This window comes from Odontesthes bonariensis, chromosome 15, assembly GCF_027942865.1.
Source record: "Odontesthes bonariensis isolate fOdoBon6 chromosome 15, fOdoBon6.hap1, whole genome shotgun sequence".
NCBI lineage: Eukaryota > Metazoa > Chordata > Actinopteri > Atheriniformes > Atherinopsidae > Odontesthes > Odontesthes bonariensis.
The window spans coordinates 4,862,757-4,882,768 of NC_134520.1; the positions used below are offsets into that span (position 1 = coordinate 4,862,757).

Genomic DNA, 20,012 nt, shown 5'->3' on the forward strand with positions numbered 1-20,012 from the left:
TTTTTCCTTTTTTGCCCATAATGCCACCAAAAGAAAGCATTTGGAGATTGTAACACATACTTCCTCCTGTTATTATTATTTTTTGTTCCTTTTTGGCTCACCTGGAACTCAAACAAAATGTAAAAATGCAATGCTAACATTTGCCAGAAGATTCTAGTTCTTGGAACAAACCAATGCATAACCTTCCATATAGGCTGCAAAGCTAATACAGGGTACATTGTAGTTTTACAGGGAATGAACTTTACTTGGTTTGTTACCCATATTTATCTTGAGTTAGTGGTCCTCATAAGATTAAGTCTTCTTCAAATCAAAACTATATTCCACTTTAGAGTAAAATAGATGAATCAGGGTATGCTTTAGAGCGAGGCTAACTTGTCACTGACAAGTAGCCAATGTATGGTAAATGATTTACATTTCTACCACATCTTTTAACATTAGCCATGTTAATATGGTACTCTTCAATGTGCCTCTCATTCACACATTCAAACACAACTGAGATGCAAGAATACAAGACATGCAAGGTACTGCCACTGGGAGCTACCTGGGGCTCTGCATCATGTCCAAAGATGGCAACGTGCTGTATGGAGAAACGGTGGACTGACAACTGAACTGCAAACCTTGAAATGAACTGACAGCCATCACCTGAGCCCCAGCCAGGCTGCTGGGGCTCAGGTGATATCTGTTCTGTCGGTAACTCAACATGGCGATGTTAAACCCGAAGCTTCAGAGCTACAGATGATCCATGAGGTGGCATAATAATAGTGGCAGAGTCTATATGTCATTTAGAGTTTATTTGAAAAGCAATCCACTTGTTTAATCAATTTATTTTTAGAAATTCTGAATTTTTTTTCCTCTTCTTCTGTAATCTTCTTTTTACCATCTTTCTATGCAGCCCTGGAAAACCAATAAATTCAAGCTTTTCCATACTTTAAGACTAAGTAGAAACCGCAGTTAAGTTATTTTCCAGCACAAAGACATAAGATGACACCCGAGTGCTTTCCACAACATTTATCCACAGCCAGCCTTCAGTTCACAACATTTTTACACTCACATACAGCATATACTGCATATAGTACATGATGAGTTTGTGCTGGCTGGCTCCTTGCTGGCTGTGCCTTGGGCAGAGCAGGACCCCTTATGGAGGCCCGTTGGGTTTAACTTCAGACCAAATATTCAGTCCAAAGTCTTACCAAATTCCAAAGTGCTTTTAAGCATTCACTGTATCACAACTGTATACAATTATAAGCTGTTTGGTATGTGAAGGCCCAATTAGAGCAACTGTAAATAATCTACATGAGAGGAGTTGCACAGTTTCAAATGAATAAGTTCATGTTTATAAAAAGAAAAAAAAAATCCAACTGCAAGGTGTGCTTTAAAGCCCACATTCACTCCTATTACAAACGTGGATCAGAGATTTATTTTTGTGTGCTTATAAAGCGAACTGCCAGTCATGCCACCCAGCATTAATGCACATAGAAAACATTTTATCATGTCTAACTCTATATTTAAGTAAGTCAGTATAAATAGTTTAAAATGTCTCTCTTTCTTTGACACGAAAACCTCTACGGGTGTTCCAACGAGAAGTCGTTGCAAAACCAACTTGTGAAGTTGATATGTGGATGCTGGAAAACGTTAAACCCCTCTGTAACACCTCCTCAGTCGGAAAAGGATACCACAGCAATCCACAATGTTTTAGACAAGAACTAGCAAACACAGGTAACCATATGAATCTGTAGCATTTGTTGTGCTTGTGAAATCTTGCCGGGAGGTCAACTAGGGTCGGGACAGAGTCGGATCTCCGAGAAGTTTGCGAGATATTACAAAAATTCACACCCATGTGAGTGATTTGTCAGTGGGGTGCTGCAGCTGTCTGGATTCCTGAGGGGCCGGGGGTGGAACAATAGTTCCTCAGTGAGGGCCCCTTTTCCAGAAAATACTGTAGTTTCTTCTTTCACAGCCCTGCATTAGTATTGTTAGTGAGCCTGCTGTGGTTTAGTATCAGTAATGCTCGAGACTGTCGTCTCTTGGCTTAGTCATTCTGGACGGATAAAAAACACAGGTGAGAGCGAACCTGATGCTGCCACCCTGGATCCATGTTCAGAGAAGGATCCTTTTTGGGCTTTTTATGGCCCTCACTTGTAGGGGATTTAACGGTGGTGGGTGAGGGGTGGGGGCGGATTAGTGTTGCTAAAAGGACAGAGGGACCGAGGCTGGCCGGTGTAACGGCTGCACAAGCCAGCCTCCTCTCTTGTTTATCCCCCTCACATTCTCTCTATCTGCACTGACCCTGCTGGTCTCAACACTGTAAAAATAAGCTGCCTTCTCCTCCTTACAAACACATCCTTCTGCGATTGGCTGCTCTCTTCGCTCAGATTTTCTCCAGTTCGTCGACCCCACTCGGGTGAAGGAAAACAACCCACGAGGCACGCTTGTGAGCTCTTTGTGGACCACATTCCTGCAGCTTGTTTTGTCATTCCACCTTTTGCCCTCAGCTGTGAATACAAGGACCCTGGAAGAGGGGGAGAAAGAAAATTAGCTGAAGATTAAGATAAAATCCTGACATTATGACACAGCGGCACAGTGAAACAGATGCAGCAACATAAGGACCGCAGAGACGTACAGTAGGATTAATGATAACCTTTAATGGTAGCACATGCAGGGTGGAGGCAGCGGGTGCCTCCACCCTGCATGTGCTCAGTGCTGACGGCTTGCAGGCAGCCTAGCTTTAAAGGGCCTTCCTTCAGAAAGCTGGTGGTGACAGCCTGCTTGTAACCCCCGAGAGCTCTATCCCATCACGGACGGCCGTGCACAATGACTCCCTTCTTGACAGCACAGTCTAAAGCCAAGTGACTAGCTGCCAGCCCCTGGCTATCCAAGAGGGAGCCGGGGACAACAATGAGGCCTCTATTAAACAGAAGAAGAGTTGGTCATAAATAGGGCAGAAATGTTTCTGATTGTCTCACTTTGACCGCGACTCAAACCGGTCACTGTGGTGTCAGTTGTGCTCTGTAAGCACTGTTGGAAAAGGATTTTCCATTTTCTTCTCAATGATTAATACTTAGCCGCATTTCTTATTCAGTTAACCTTGAACTGAAATTCAAAATCTGATGAGTAATGAGTACACCCAGGGGAGAAAACATTAGAAGAAGAAGAAAAAAAAAAAAGCCAACCAAAGCACCACAACCATGAAATGTGTGACCATTACAAATCTTGCGTGGTCTAGTTTGACAAGGAACTTTTCACCTTCAGCCAGAGCGAGAGAAAACAGCCCTTTGGTGTCAAATTCTGCCCTGACTCTGCTCAGTGAGGATCAAACATTCAGCAAAAGCTGCTTCTGAGTACAAGGCTGGCTTTAAAATACACAGAAATCCAGCTGTTTTGCTGTATGTCTGCACTGTCTGATGACATGTTTACTGTCTCAATCAGAGGGAGGTCAGAGGTTACTGAGCTACAGAACAGTCACACACTTCCTGTACAAGCCTGAATGTGGGTGAATGTGAAGGTTCCTGCACTACACCTACTAAGTTGTTTTCACTGTCAAACACTGATTCAGACTCGATTTACTTTCACATTACATCTCACCATACCTTGCCCCGCTGATCCCTCGCGGCTCATCCTCATGTTGGTTTTTCCATGTTGTTTTTTTCATACCCCAGCTGCCTCATGACTTCGCTGCAGTAGGCCTCCACCTGACTGATCTGCTCCACATTCAGCCGCTCCCTCCACGCATATATAGCCTCCTTTGCATCCCTTGATGATATCAGGAAGGGTTTATCTGATGAGTAGCCCTGACCGTGCGTCATGTTGAGCGCAAACTTCTCCAAAGCGGGGAAGGTGGACAGGTTGGAGAAGCGGTACAGCCTCTGCAGCTCCTCCATGGGGTGCAGGACCAGGTCCTCGTACCGAATGCGGAGGTAGTTCCTCCTCACCCACGGAGGCGAGTTCACCACCAGCATCATGTCACTGAGCCAGTTATCACAGATCAGCTCCATGGCGCTTGAGACGTAGCTCTCCGCCCGGTTCATCCTGTTGCTCGGCACCAGCAGACGCTTGTACTTGTCGGTCTGCTTCTTGCTCCTCAGAACCTGGATGCTCTCCTTCACCAGGGCCTGTTTGGACTTCAGGCGCGAGTTGTGCACGGCCCTCGGGTCTCTGAAGAGCTGAATTATCTGGAGGTTTACAGCGGGATCTCTCATCAGAGGAACCAGCGTGCTGAGGTCCAAAACGCGAACTCCTTTGATCACCATCACCGGATACTTTTTACACTCCCTCTCCAGCTCACGAAGGTCCCTCTTTTGGCACTTTGCGCACTGCTCCTCTTTCACCAGCCCGATTTCGTGACGCTTGTGGCCGTCACACATCGGCTCCGAGCATATCACCTTGTTCATCTTCCAACCAAATATGAAGGAGGTGGTGATGTTTTGCGAGCCGGCGTAAAGTTTGAGGACGGAGAAGTCGCAGCGGTACAGCGCGTTCATCATGTCTCGCACTGCGCCCTGGAGACTGCCCGCATCCCCGGGGTACAGAGCCTGCCATATGTGCCACATGGGCTCGTACAGGTAGAAAACATCAGGGTGCTGGTTGAACAACTCCCCCAAAAACGAGGAGCCAGTCCTCCAGGTCGCATGGAGGTAGATGTGTATCCGAGATTGGCTCCTGTTGACTGCGTACTCCACTGCATCGCTGCCGTTGACTTTGTAACCGTTATCCCATAGAAGCGCCACTGTGTTCTCCAAATCTGGGCATCTGGGCTGTTGCTGTGGTAGTTTCGCGTGCTGAGCGGATTTATCCCGGTAATCTAACACGTACGGGATTAGTAGAAGTAAACCTGAATATGCCAGTATCAAAATCAAGTATTTCTTATGTAGCCTCCTCTTCATTTCCTTTTGCCGGAAGGGGGCTGGATGTGTTGTTTTCTGAAGGGTCGGCACAGCGCTTTCTGATGAACCGCACTCGCTACACTAAAGTTATGCGTGAATGTGTGTGTGTCGGGATTAGCCACGCCCCGTTAACGATAAAAAGAAAAGGTTTGCTTTCCTTTATGTATTACAGATATTTGATGACAATGTGTGAAATAACTTTTGAAAAAAAAACATTTGTGAAGCAGTAAATGTACATTTACCCCTGTTATTTCTGAAGAAATCGTTAAATTACGTAGGATGGAGGAGGAGCACAGTGATTCTTAATCACAGAGCGTTGAAGCGAAGATGTTTCAAATGTCGCGAGTTACGTTAACCTCAGTTACAGCCCAAAGAATTATGGGGGATATGTAAACTAAACGTTATTTCCTTTCAATCTGACTCATTCTTTGGTTGTTCTTGTGGATTGAACTGACCTGTATAGCCGCACGAGACAGTTTTAACGCAAACATAAACGTGAAACAAAAAAAATCGACGAAATTAACCCCTTTTAATGTCGCGCCTGCGCACTAGTTTGTTGTGGGACGTAAACGGCGCGCAGTACTGGGATAATCAATGGACAAAACAGCTGAAGCGGACTTGCCTTTTGCCTTTGTATTAAATGTCATATTGAAACATATTCTTTGTTGCACTGACCTCTCAGCTTGCAGAGCCACCACACCAACGGCAGGGCTGACAGCCAGCTACATGCAACATCGCGTGCCATGCTAACTGCTGTATAGGTAACATCATGACACACTGGAGCACCTTCGAAAAGGAGACGGAGAGAGAAGCAAAGAAGTTGATTAAATGTATCACCGGGGTCGAGGATGAAGAGGACCAGAATTTCCAGCTTGCGTTGAAGTTTGCGCGGTCAAATTTCAAGTAAGTTAGCCACTAACAGAGCTAGCTTGTCAAACGATAAATTGTCAAATATTAGCTAGCCGCAAAAAGTTATGCTAATAATTGGCTAACAGTATCTTCGTTTGTTTAGGTTCCATCGGTACTTGGACGTTGACAGCCATAAAGTTCAGCGCAGTATCAGTGGGTGAGTGACTGTTTGGTGGAGGGGTATATGAATATAATCAGGGCTGGCTGATTTAATTTTTTTTTAGAAATTAATCAAAGACATAAAGAGGTGAGTAGCCATCAAAATGAAAGCCCAGCAGTTTATAAACGTTGTATTAAACCTCTTACTAAATACCATTAAAAGATAATAATAATAATAATAATAAATCCTTCTTCATCCCAACTCATTTGGATTTCTGTCCAGGAATTATAGAAATCTTCATCAAATTCTTTTTTTTGTGTGAAAACCCCATACAGTTAAAGAGCTTGTGGAGGTTAACTTGTAGTAATTCCAATGAATGGAACCACACCTCCTCAGATATATAATTTTCAAAGTCCTGCTTTTGAATTTGAATATTTCCTAACTTTGTATAAAGTTACACGGAGGTTGTTCAGCCAATTTACCTTTCGACATCCGTAATCATTTACAATTCAGTTCAGTTTATTTATGTAGCACCAAATCCAAACAAATGTCATCTCAAGGCACCTGAGTATGCTACTGTAAATCGTATGATAAGCTGCTCAGCTAAGTTCTTTCACATTTCACCACAATAGTTTGCTGATTATGTGACTGGAATTGCTTTTTCTATCGTTGACTGAATAAGCCACTTGATTTTTAATTTTTTTTAAAAATTTTGCACAATGGCGTCGTGCATATTGTGTTATGTTTTTTTTTTTTCAGAATCTATGAAAAGCTAATGGTCCACTCGGACTTGAAAAAAGCAGAGAGCTGGATGAGGCTGACTGAAGAGTTCCTGAACTCACCACTACCTAGTACAGATGGAACAAAGGTAATTAAGACAAAATTCTGCATGAGCAGACAGAAGCTTTTGCTGACATCATTCCTTATTGCATTTCCTCATGTCCTATATTTACCAATGCTATAGCCATAACATCCTCACGATAGATGGATTAGAAAAAAAAATGATGGTGAACTGTATGATGTGTCACTTTGTATCCTGACAGACAGACGCACACTGCAGCATTCTGTCCCTGCTGCTTTTCTTGTCGGGGTCCCCTTCTAACACAAACTTTACTGAGAGACCCAGGCTGAAGGAGGCGGGTGAGCTGATGTTCCACTTGTAATACTTTCAGTATTATTTTAAAACCGTCACCTGCCCACATTAATTGTGACCTTATTAACTTATGTCTGTGCAGAACCAGAGGACAACTTTGACTGGGCTAAATATCTGATGGAGGGTGAGGACATAGACATTGGGCCATACCCAGATACCCCTGTGAGTAAATCGTCTCCAAACATACTTTTTGTGGACAAGAATTCCTGTATTTTTCAACTCAAAAGACTTAAAGGGATAATCCGGAGTAAAATGCACTTTAGATCAATTTACGGGATGTTGGGAGTACATGCATTGAGTTGACATCAAAATCATGTCATTCAGATGTGTTTTGAGAATTTCGATTTGACGGTTTTTAGCCAAAAGTCGTTAGCCTGGAGGTGACGGGGGCATATCATGTCACCGTTACAAAACACTATTTTTATACCTCTTCTACAGCTCCAAACAACATAACACTTACGTGGTAGTGAGTAGAGGGTCCCTAAAGCCAAACCGAAGTGTCCCGAGGTCTTCATGTGGTCGGATAGAGAGTCCAGAATGAATTTAATCAAGCCAGTACCTGCTCTCAATCAGAGCCGCTTCCGTCAACAAGAGGCTAGCTCACGCGAGACATCATGTCACGTGAGTCCGTAGTTGATTGCTGAGTGTGGAGTAACTTGCTCTGGAAAGTCACAATTTCGTTGCCGTTTTTTTTTTTTTACAAACATAGTCCAGTATTTCTTTCGAAAGTGAAATGAAGTTGTATGCAACAGCAAAGCCTAGCTTACTAACAGGTTGGAATTTTGAAATGTCACGTGACGTGATGTCTCGCGTGAGATAGCCTCATGTTGACGGAAGAGCTCTGATTGAGAGCAGGTACTGGCTTGATTAAATTCATTCTGGACTCTATATCCGACCACATGAAGACCTCGGGACACTTCGGTTTGGCTTTACTCACTACCACGTAAGTGTTATGTTGTTTGGAGCTGTAGAAGAGGTATAAAAATTGCGTTTTGTAGCGGTGACATGATATGCCCCTCTCACTTCCAGGCTAACGACTTTTGGCTAAAAACGGTCAAATCGAAATTCTCAAAACACATCCGAATGACATGATTTTGATGTCAACTCAACGTATGTACTCCCAACATCCCGTAAATTTATCTAAAGTGCATTTTACTCCGGATTATCCCTTTAAAAGCCCAAACTGGATTAGATGGAATTCTGTCATAATCTGACTGCCTTGTAGGAGTGGTCTGAGGATGAGAGCGAGGATGAAGACAGCCAGCAGCCAATCAGCAGGGAGGACTCTGGGATCCAGTTGGACAGAACCCCCCAGGAGGACCAGGACAACACTAGCAAGACAGTTCCAGTTACATGGACAGGTGGGAACCATTCGCACAAGCAAACAACATAATAACAGATTGTGAAATCTTGAAGATTTGGGAATAGTGAGATGGTACCAATACTGGCATCTGGATCTGTGGCTTAAAGCCATGTTTATGTGTGCCTTTCCAGTGGGAGAGCCAGACGCACGGGCCTGGCTTGAACAGCATGTCGTGACACCATACTGGGTGACTCATGCTCCTCGTTTTCCTCACAGCTTGCATTTACATTCCAACTTGCTCAATGTTTGGTAAGACTTCATTTGTTCTAATCTCCTTCAATTTGAAATATTAATATACAGTACTATGGAAGAGCCTTGAGCGGCCCCTCATTTCTTTGTATATTGTCAGGAAAACAGGAAGTAGGTTGATTTATTTAAAAGAACAAACATTGATGGAAATACAGTATGTAACTACTATAACAGAGTTTTAGTTTTATCACGCTAGCAAGTCAGTATTTGGTATGAGCCCCTTAATTCTTCAGCGCAGCCTGATCCCTCTTAGATAAGCTTTCTTGTCATTTCCTTAAGTATTCTTCAGGAATAGTTCTCCAGGCTTCTTGGAGGACATTCCAAAGCTTTTCTCTGTATGTTGGCTGCCTTTTGTTCCGTTTTCTGACCAAATATTTTAAGGACACACTGCACACCATGCTGCGATATGCCAATTTTTCAGGTCATAACTCATCCTTGTTGGAGCAAAAATACTTCTTTTTTTTCTTTCTTTGTCAAACTCTTGTATTTGCATCTAAAGAAATGTGATCAAAGCCAGGTAGTGACAAAGTGCCCTCAGATACATTGTAAAATTGATTAGACACAACGCTGGTTCATCCTTTGAATAGGTTGCATTTTTTGGGCTTGAATGATTCATTGGTCAGTGTTAAGTGGCTCACATATAAACATATTCCTCTGAAAGTGGCCAGGTACAAGGACTACACTGAAAATAAGTGGAAAAAGCAGCTGACGTTAAAGACCTTCAGAAAGCCCTGAGAGCTGTTCTCTTCTGTCTCCTTTGGAACAGAAACACAAAGACATAACCCAATATAATCTGATACATAGAGTCTATCACACCCCAGAAAGACTACACAAAATAAATCAGACAATCTCTCAATACTGTCCAAGGTGCAAATCTGAAGTTGGCTCTCTTCTTCATATGTTCTGGTCCTGTTCACAACTGTCCAATTACTGGGAAACAATACTTAGAACCATATCCAAGATTACAAAAACAAATATTCCTCTTAAACCAAGGCTAACTCTATTAGGGGACACGTCGATGCTGCCTGTAAGGGACAACAAAATCAGAGTCACAAGAATAGCTTTGACAATAGCCAACAAATGCATAGCTCTTAAATGGAAGAGTGAACAACCACCCCACCCTCTCTTTGGCTTAGTGAACTGACCTCTTGTATCCCTAACGAGAAAATAATGTACAATCTAAAACACAACAAGACCAGATAAATATGAGGGAATATGGGGTAATCTGATTAAGCATCTGCACACAGCGGACATAGTTGATTGAAGGGCCACACCAAAACTAGATATAGCTGCTGACTAGAGAAACTATTTACATTTTATTTGTCTTTTCTTTTATATATTTATCCATGTATTTTCTCTTCATTGGTTTTATTATATTATTTAATTATTTACTCTTTTTTTTGTGCCTATTTTATGTTATGATCCTATTGTATATAATATGTATTTAAGTACATTTCTGTAGACATATATACCAGAAATGGGAGGAGGGAGTGGGAGGGGGGCTTGGGTTGAAAATATGTTCACAATGAGTTATTCAAATACTTGTCTTGAATATGGAAAAATCCAATAAACAGAATGTTAAAAAAAAAAAAAAAAAAAGAGACACGAAGACATGAGAGGTGGCTCAAGAGTTTTTCACAGTGCTTTAATTCACCAACAAGTTGCACCGTATGAAAAAGCTTTGTTAAATGACATTTTCCCTGGGAAATAAATTCTAAATGTGCTCATGAGGTACAAAGTGAGTGCAAGTACCAGTTTTTATAAATAAACATGCAAATCTCATTTGTGGCTCCTTTTGAAATGTTAATGATAATGTTTACTGTTGGCTATTCATGTGGTAAAATGGTTTAAAATGTTTAATACTTTGTGTTTCTCTTTTCAGGGATCAGCACTTGTATAACACTGATCCACTGTATCTGCCAGAAGAAAAGGCCTTTGTCACAGAGACCCAAGTAATACGAGAGACGTTGTGGTAAGACGTGCTGATGCTGCAGTGTGACACTCCTCTGCTCACTTCTGCTTTCCTCTCACAAGTAGAATTGTTCTGTATGCTCAGAATATACACTTTGAGATTGAATGAATTTGACCTGTGTGATTGTTACGTTGCAGGCTCCTCTCTGGTGTTAAGAAACACTTTATCTTCCAGCATCACGAAGGAAAAGTATCAGTAAGGAATAACGTGGTGGTAACCCATCTGACCAGTGTAAGTTAGAAATCTTGCACTGAACTGCTGAGTTTGATTGATAGATAGATGGATATATATATATGTGTGTGTGTGTTCTGTTATGGAGAGGAATGAGATTTTTTTCCTCTTTTGTGCTGCAGAACTGCCTGCACTCTGTGCTGGAGCACATCGCTGTGTACGGGCAGGCTGTGTTCAGACTGCAGAGGTTCATAGACGAGGTGACAGGGTACAGCTCGGAGCCTTGCCTGCCAGGCAGCTCCAGGAAGGGTTCAGAGCCTCCTTTTAGGACTTACCAGGCTTTTGTGTGGGCACTCAACAAGTACTTCACCAGCTTCAAAGAAGAGCTGACAGCAATCGAAAGAGAACTCATATGCAATGGCAAGTGGAAGTATTGTTTAAGGGGACGTAACCATTGAGTAAATCTTTATACAGCGCATTTCACACTAGCAGATCTTTGTCACACTTGAGCCACGTTCACACTACGAGAATACAAGCCTGATTTTCATGTTGCAGACAAACATTGGAGGTGCCCGACAAATGACCCAGCTGTGAAGCAGCTCTTCAGGTCCATCGGGTGACATTAAGTGCTATGTGAGAACATTTCAAAGACATTGTGAGGCTTGTTGAGACGTCGCAGTCTCCGACTAAATTTCTAGCTTGCTTGATATTCTGAGGCAATTGGCAGGGAGGCGTTGGTGAGTGGGGAGCTACAGCCAATGAGGGTGCAAGACACAAGGTCAGGAGACACGATGGGGAAACCCGAAAGAGGATACAATCATGTCTGCTCTGTGAAAATCAGGCTTAAAAGCATGAAGTGAGGTCTGTTTTAAGGACAAAGTTTCTCCTTTCACAAACCACAAGCGATGTTTTGGTATCCCCACTTGCCGTTTTTTAACAGTGATGCATTGTGTAGAGTAGCATAAATGACTTTTCTTTTTTCTTTAAAAAAAAAAAAAAATGTTTTTTGATGGCAGCCGTTTATAATCTGTTTCGCAGACCAGCTTTATTTTTTACTGGCGTTAACAAATGGTGTGCACAGACACCAAATGAAACAAATCGTGACCTCTTTGGCAGGTTTGACTCCAATTCCATTCTGGAGCTCGGTTTTTTGTTTCCTTTTCGTGGGATTAGACACAAGCTCTTTTAGCTTTTTTTCCCTCTCATTTGAATTGAAATCACAAAGTTCTATTTAAATTTTTTTTTTTTTTTTTAAAGCAATTCTAGGCTCTAGACCTGGTGACTATTGGCGCCTCTTTGAAACCAGTTTTCCCCAATGATCTCTTTCTGTCTCGACAACTCTGAACCAGCACAGGGACTTCCAGTATTTTATTTAGTGATGAATACTTGGTGATCTGGACAAAGCTCTCGATTTGTAGAGGGAAGTGCATAGTTTTGATAGATAGATGTCACAGTTCACAATAGCCGCATTCGGACAGAGCCGTTCTAAGAACGGTCCTCCTCGAATTTCGTTCTGATAACTGTCCTTCCCCAGCGGAACTGTTTCAGTCTGCATTCGCACATGAGTCGGGACTGATGCGACGCAACGGTGACGTGTTACTTTAGCGCCACATTCAACAACAAAACAAAACAAAACAAAACCTGCAAAAAGTAATAGAGAAGAAAAAAACACCACCAAGAAGCTAATATGGAGAGCGGGGAGGCCACCGTGTTCATGGTCTGCATGATGGTGATATTAATCATGGACGATCACATCGGGTGTCTAACATGGAGGCTGGAAGAGCACACAGAGAGAGTCAGGATCGAGCGCAGGCGATACTTCTTCGTTTCATGAAGGAAGGAGAGCAGAGCGCTGCAGACAAAGGAGACAACGTGTAAGTTTAACTTATTAAACAATCGCAGGTTGTGTCTGTGTCGTATGAGGAAACATTTCAGCCGTGACAACTTGACATGGGGCGTAGCTACCGACCACCAAACACCTACGTCAGACCCAGCCTCGGAGAAGGAGCTGAAATAGTTATAGGAACTGAGGGCGATGGTCCCGAGTTCCTGTATGTCCGAATGCGGGAGAAAACGGCCCTGTGGATTAAATAATAATAATAATAATAATACATTTAATTTTAAAAAAGCGCCTTTCTCAACGCTCAAGGACACTTTACAACACATTAAAAACACAATAAATAAAATAACACAAGTTAAAAAAGAGGCTAGAGGGAGAATGCAGCTTGAAACAGATGGGTTTTGAGTTTTGATTTGAAGAGGGGTAAAGACTCAATGTTGCGGATGTCTGGTGGGAGTGAGTTCCAGAGTTGGGGAGCAGAGCGACTGAAAGCTCTGCTCCCCATGGTGCTGAGACGGGCAGAGGGCACAGAGAGGTGGAGGGAGGAGTTTAGTTTAGTTTAGTTTATTTAGTCAGGGACCATGTGCAAAGTACATTAATTACAAAGTAAAGAGATGACCTGCACCAGATTGTAGCTTAGCAGCTAATTTCCATCTGCAGTCCCTGGGCACGTTAGAAAGGAGGATGACCTGAGGGAGTGAGATGGGATGACAATGGAGAGGACATCAGACAGATATGGGGGGCGAGGTTGTGGATGGCCTTGAATGTGTAAAGTAGAGTTTTGAAAGTAATTCTGAATTTGACCGGGAGCCAGTGAAGCTGCTGGAGGACGGGGGTGATATGGTGAAAGGAGGGGGTACTGGTGATGTGCTTCTGACGCAAGGTTTTTTTTTCAATTCCTAACTTCTTTAGCTGGAATGGCAACTTTTGTTTGTACTGCTGAAATATCCCACATGAGATTTACCCAGTTACTGTGTCCTGCAGTCCTGACTGTTAAGTTAAAACCTGTCCGTGCTGTAATGCTGTGTTGATATGTGTTCACCCAAGCGTGACATCTCTGGGCTCTCTAAGGGCTCTGTTTATGATGCGAGTCAGGGTTTGACAAGTTGTCTTTTTTATTTATTTTATTTATTTATTTTTTGCAGATGAGACGATAACCCTGTCTGCAGTTCTGGAGAGACTCAGCCCGCACTTGGCTCAGATCAAAGTGCTCCACAAAGTCTTCTGCACGGGAGTTGCTGAAGTGCCGCCTGCCACCCCAAATGTTGTGCGGGCTTCTCACTTGCTCAATACCCTCTACAAGGCTATCATTGAGTACGACAGCGTTGGGGAAGCATCAGAGCAAGCGGTGAGTGCTTCATTCAGTCAGTCCTGCTTGTAATTTATGGTTATTTACACGAAAGCTCTTCTAAACGTGTCATTTTTCTTTCCTTGCCAGGTGGCGTTACTGTTTTCTCTATGGACAGAGACAGTCAGGCCATATCTAGAGATTGTGGATGAATGGATTGTTCATGGCCATTTGTTTGATCCTGCCAAAGAGTTCATCATCCAAAGGTATCTTGCAGGGATTGTTTAACAGGAATCAAATTGTAACATCTTTCCTCTGATTTTTCTATGTTTTTCCTCCCTGTTTTTGCCCAGAAACAAGGATGTCCCAGTAAACCACAGGGACTTCTGGTACGCCACCTACACACTGTACAGTGTGTCAGAAACTGTTGAGAATGAGGAGAAGCTGAACGATGCAGCCAGCGGGAGCTCAGGAGGGGAGCCGGGCTCCAGCAACAGGCAGTTAACTATGGTGTCCTTCCTAAAACCCGTCCTGAAGCAAATTATCATGGCTGGGAAATCCATGCAGTTGCTGAAAAATCTGGACTGGAAAGAAGCCGAGCAGTCAGAGAAATCCTCCAGAGGTCAGTGTTCACTCTCTTTGTCCTGTGCACTTGTTTGCATGTCTTTTTTTTCATCCAGGTAACACTCCTAATAAAATGTTGCATTGCAGATGCAGAGAGGAAAAGTTTATACACACTGTTTCTGGAATCGGTGCAGTCGCGCCTCTGCAGCCAAGAGGGATCTCCAATAGACTCTGTGAGCGAACAGCAGGCCACAAAGAGAAGTCTGATAAAGATGCACTCCATCATGGCGCAGCACCTGGAGATCGACGACGTCCACGATCCGTTGTTGGCCATAAACTTTGCCAGGTATGAAGTAGCAGCCTTCAAATTGCAACTTGCAGACTAAAGAAACACTTTTGTCAGATGGGAAATTAATAATGAATGTAATATAAAGGCTGTGTGTCTGGGGGAAAATGCTGCTTTGGTCTTTAGTTTTATCCTGATTCTAAAAGTCGTCATATGAATTTTGTGGCTTCCTGTTTCACAAGAGCTATATTTATTTGTCTTGGACTTGGTTGGGTAAGGCCTTTAAATTTGAGAAAGCTCCTCTCTTCACTTTCTCCTCAGGCTCTACTTGGAGCAGAGCGACTTCCACGAACGTTTCTCCGGAGGCGACTTCATCGTGGACCGCTCGTCTCAGTCTGTCACCTGCCAGACATTTGAGCTCACCTTGCGTTCCTGCCTCTACCCCCACATCGAGAGGAGGTACGTGGAGTGCTGTGGGAACCTGATGAAGACGCTGAAGAAAGATTACAAGTAAGCATCACTTTGGGGGAGAACGAGTAACGGCTGCTTTTCTTGTGAAATCAGATCAATCATATGGGCTGCCTGATATCTCCACAGGATCTTGGAATATCTCCAGGCAATGAGGAACTACTTCCTGTTAGAAGCTGGGGACACCATGTACGATTTTTACACAGCCATCTTTGACAAGGTTCAGGAGAAGGAAATCTGGCAGCAGCCCTCTTTTCTGAACGTGCAGCTGCAAGAGGCAGTTGGACAGCGCAACCCAGAGGACAGTAGCAGGTACTGCACGTCTTTTAGAAGTTTAAAAAAAAAAAATCCATATTTTCTCCAACGTTTCATATTTTATAGGTTGTCGGTCTGTTTGGAGACCATTGACCCTTCCAGAAAAAAGCACCCTGTGAATAATTTAGAGGTCCTTACCCTGAGTTACAAGGTAAACGATGTAGAGCAAATGCATTTGCTTGGATATTATTCATGCTTTTGAAACAGTCTTGTTCACATTTGCTTGGTTTTATTCTCCACAGGTTCCCTGGCCAGTTGACATAGTCATCAGCTCTGAGTGTCAGAAGATTTACAATCAAGTGTTTCTACTTTTGCTGCAGATCAAATGGGCCAAATACAGTTTGGACACACTACGATTCAGTGGTATGAGCTTGGAGTTTAAATGATTAAGATGGCTAACAGAGAATGAATATTCCAGCTGAATTGACCTTCTTTTTTCCCTTTTTCCCTGCAAACTGAGATTTTAGATAATCGAACAGACAAAACAACACTTTTCAGGCTTTAAGAAACTATAAATAATTGTTTTTCTGCATTTTCTGACATTTTATTCCACAAAATGATCAATTATTTAAGGCAATGCTTTGCAGATCAATCGAAATGCTGTCCTTGTTAGCTGAGGTCAGTGGTCTGGCATTAAGACAGCCAAACGAAACCTCTTTAAATGATTTGTGCATTTCTGAAAACAAATCGGTGGGTGGTTATGCATTGTTATTCTCAGTGTCTGTGCTATCTCTGGTACAAAAGATTTTGTAGATGTCACTAAGAAACTGGAAGGAGCTGCCGCTGAGGAAGTGAAGCTGAAAGAGCCCGTAAACCAGCAGATTCACAGAATGTGTCTGCTGCGGGTCAAGCTGATGCACTTCGTCAACAGCCTTCACAACTACATCATGACCCGGGTAAGAGGAGTCAAAGCTTTTTATAGCAGACATATGGAGAGCTGGAATAGCGCAGGTGTAGTGAATACCAATCATGGGTCCATTTCACTTCATTTTCTGCATATAAACCATGGGTGTGGTTGAAAATTCTTTTGTGCTTAGGAAGGTTTCTAACTGAGAGAAATACAAGGGAAAGAAGCTCCAATCCTTCCTTTATTATCTCTTTTAGCCTAAGAAACACTGAATCTTTCTTTACTAAAGAAAGGAGATAATTCCATCCAACTGTTCCTTGCATGCACGGTGGTGTGGTGGTTAGCACCATCGCCTCACAGCAAGAAGGTTCCAGGTTCAACACCCAGCTGGGGCCTTTCTGTGTGGAGTTTGCATGTTCTCCCCGTGTATGCGTGGGTTCTCTCCGGGTACTCCGGCTTCCTCCCACCGTCCAAAAAATCATGCATGTTAGGTTAATTGGCATCTCTAAATTGTCCTTAGGAGTGAGTGTGAGCGTGCATGGTTGTTTGTCTCGTTTGTCTCTATGTGGCCCTGCGATGGACTGGCAGCCTGTCCAGGCTGTATCCCGCCTCTCGCCCATTGATAGGCTAATGATAGGCTCCAGCCCCCCCGCGACCCGACCGACGGATTCAGCGGTATAGATAATGGATGGATGGATGTTCCTTGCGTCGGCAACTTTTAAACCAACAGTAGATTGTATTTATCCAATTGTACGTACCGCGACTGCAGTGTAAATCTGAGCAGCCTGTGATGATGATAGCTCTCACCTTTGTGGCTTTAGCATCTGTGCAACAACATGATAAGATTGCATGGACTTTTTGTAGAATATTTATTGAATATTTGCACTTTCAGTGCTGCAGACCCACGTCACAGCTTTGTGTAAGGGTGGTCAGATTCTCATTTGCGATGATTTTGGCCGTCTTTTCCCGAGTCCTTCCGAATTTCTCCTACCACCTTCCTTTTAACCCAATGACTTTTTCCAACAAAGTCAAGGAAAATAACTTTTAAAAGTTTAAAACATTTTTTTAAACTATTTGACTGGGCCCCAAATAATTTTTCCATTTCTTAAAACTTCATTTAGTGAAGTAAAACGGCTCGTTGCTGAAGACTCAATCGGCCCTTTTCTCCACCGGTGTTTAAACTTGTCGCAGTCGTGTTCTTTCTAACAATAACAATGGCTCCATTCCTTTGATGCGCCTCAGTTATGATGACAATTAAAGTGGGCCAGCACGCACAGTAACACCACATTGAAAATGAAACGGATGAATAGAATTCATCTATAATTCACTTTAAAGTAGTCACAGCTGCTCTTTCTAAACTGTCACCCGCAGGCCTGTGGATTAATTGTATTATTGTGATTATTAGTGATGGTTGAGATCATGTCTGCATAGTTGTGATGGTCATTTTTATTTACCTCTAGATAAAAACAGCCATGTGAAACGAGCAGAAATGTCATATTTGCATTTAATATTCCACCCTTTGATTTAGTTTTAATGATGTCATCTTATTACTTTGTCCTGCCGCAGATAGAAACATAAAAGCCTGACAGAGATATGTTTTTATTTATGCTCCTGTGTCTGTTGGCAGTAAATGGAGGGGGGCGGGCTTTTTAAGGATTACGGAATTCAATAAGTTATTTGTAGACTTAATACAATACATAATTGCACCATTTGGTTCATTAACCAGGATTTTCATGTTAATGCTTCTTTTCTAACAGCAAACCTGTCGCACGCCTTTGGCATTTCTAAACTTTGATTTCACGTAATTGATTGCTGAGGTAATATCTATAATATCCTAATAATATTACGGCAGATCCTGCACAGCACGGGACTGGAGTTTCAGCACCAAGTACAGGAAGCGAAGGACCTGGACCAGCTAATAAAGATCCATTACAGATACCTGGCGACTATCCATGACCGTTGCCTGTTGAGGGAAAAGGTAAACAGCTTATACTGCTGTCCCCCGTAGAGTTCAGCGCAGGCCCAATACTTAAGTGGTGTTTACCCTCCACGATGAAAATAACAAATGTCTACAGCATCTAGCAGCATTTTTCCTCAGCTTAAGCTGCACAGTAACCTCGTGGTGGGCGTGTGTTTGAGACTGTTGTGTTTTCTCAGGTCAGTTTTGTGAAGGAGGCGATAATGAAGGTTCTCAATTTAGTCCTCATCTTCTCAGACCGATGGCAAGCCGGATTTGGAGCTTGGAAGTAAGAGCTCTGAAGTAACAGTTATATGATTGTGATAAAACTGTAAAAAAGATGACAAACTATTTTTTTGTTTTGTCATTTCAATAGATGACCACATCCATCACACATGTACTGCTATGAATTTCTTCAGTTTATAACTGCATCTTGTGTTTTCTTTCAGGATCGAGTCTATTGATAAAATGGAGTCAGATTTCAAAAACTGTCACATGTTCCTGGTGACTATTCTCAATAAGGCAGTTTGTCGTGGCTCCTTTCCTCATTGTAAGTCAGTCCTCTTACTGAACTCATTGATTCCCAGTAAATCCAATGCTCCGTTGAAACAAGTTTCCATTCTTACTTTATTCTTTATTGATTGATGGTAACAATTAACCAGACGTAATCAACTTTGCTCTGCTTTTTCTTTTCATCCAGTGGAGTCTCTGGCCCTCTCGCTGATGGCAGGATTTGAGCAGTGCTGAGCGATCATCCAGTGTTTGAGCACTTTGGAGTCAACTCCATTGTTTTATTCTGTCTTTTCTCAGACAGCTTTCATTGTTCTTGATGATGTGTAATTTATGATGTCACTATCTGCTTAGACTGTCGGAGATGGAGGGGTCTGTGTTCCACGAGCTGCTTGTCAACACGCGTCTGCTTCTGTATTTATAAAAAAAAAAAAAAAAAAGTGCTTTTGTCATTTTTCTATAAACTCATTGTTAATAGAATGTGTATGAAAATAAATCATTATAGTACATGTATACTGTGCCAGTAAAACACAATAAAAACTTCACAGTGATGTCTTTTTCTGTGTAATGTTGATTGCTAGATGATAAATCAGTAAATCAAAGTAGTGATCAACCAATTCAGCGGTGCAAACTGACAGATAGTTCTGCATTTTATACTGTTATATGATTTCACACCGACCTGAAATTCAGCTGGCGAACAAAAGTAACAAATGAACTACTTTAGTGAAGGTAACAGGAACATTGTGGTTTTTTTTTTTCTACTTTTATTATTATTTCTTTATACATTATTTAATTTTTTTTTTAAGAAAATACTGAGTTAATTTCTGTATGTAATCATACTGTATATTGGCAGTGTTATTGATTATTTCATAATGAGTTCAAGAAACCCTAAATTTTACAAAAATTCAACTTGGCAAGAAGTTATAATCCAGACGAAAAAACAATTTCTTATTATCAATTTAATTCCATCAATGAAAACCGGTATGACACATTTGTCGGTTTTCATATATCTTGTGTACATTGTTGGACATCATTTTCAGGCTGTGGTTTTCCAGATATGTTTCAGACTAATTTTTAAAACCTTTTTCTTTTCGTTAATACACACAGTCCTACACAATGATGAACAAAAACAAACGGTTT

General features: G+C 42.2%; 2 protein-coding genes across 3 annotated transcripts; one reads left to right on the top strand and one right to left on the bottom strand.

Moving 5' to 3' along the window:
- Positions 1–18: 18 nt before the first annotated feature.
- On the bottom strand, positions 19–5,141 carry chst7 (carbohydrate (N-acetylglucosamine 6-O) sulfotransferase 7). The gene is made up of 2 exons (XM_075484796.1): positions 3,588–5,141; positions 19–2,509 (listed from the first exon to the last, which is right to left on the bottom strand). Exon 1 carries the CDS (start codon positions 4,878–4,880, stop codon positions 3,618–3,620), a length of 1,263 nt encoding a protein of 420 aa, XP_075340911.1. The 5' UTR covers positions 4,881–5,141; the 3' UTR covers positions 19–2,509; positions 3,588–3,617.
- tubgcp5 (tubulin gamma complex component 5) lies at positions 4,373–19,423 on the top strand. 2 transcript variants are annotated; one of them, XM_075484795.1, is made up of 24 exons: positions 4,373–4,559; positions 5,563–5,783; positions 5,893–5,946; positions 6,649–6,757; positions 6,933–7,029; positions 7,125–7,204; positions 8,268–8,403; positions 8,537–8,654; positions 10,537–10,626; positions 10,764–10,857; positions 10,980–11,217; positions 13,783–13,985; positions 14,076–14,191; positions 14,279–14,547; positions 14,637–14,835; positions 15,097–15,285; positions 15,373–15,555; positions 15,625–15,709; positions 15,801–15,921; positions 16,303–16,454; positions 18,258–18,383; positions 18,563–18,651; positions 18,812–18,912; positions 19,063–19,423. In XM_075484795.1, exons 2-24 carry the CDS (start codon positions 5,650–5,652, stop codon positions 19,107–19,109), a joined length of 3,030 nt encoding a protein of 1,009 aa, XP_075340910.1. In that variant the 5' UTR covers positions 4,373–4,559; positions 5,563–5,649; the 3' UTR covers positions 19,110–19,423. The 2 variants fall into 2 exon arrangements, with proteins under 2 accessions (XP_075340910.1, XP_075340909.1); XM_075484794.1 differs by lacking the exon at positions 4,373–4,559 and having other exon boundaries at positions 5,227–5,783.
- Positions 19,424–20,012: the final 589 nt, after the last annotated feature.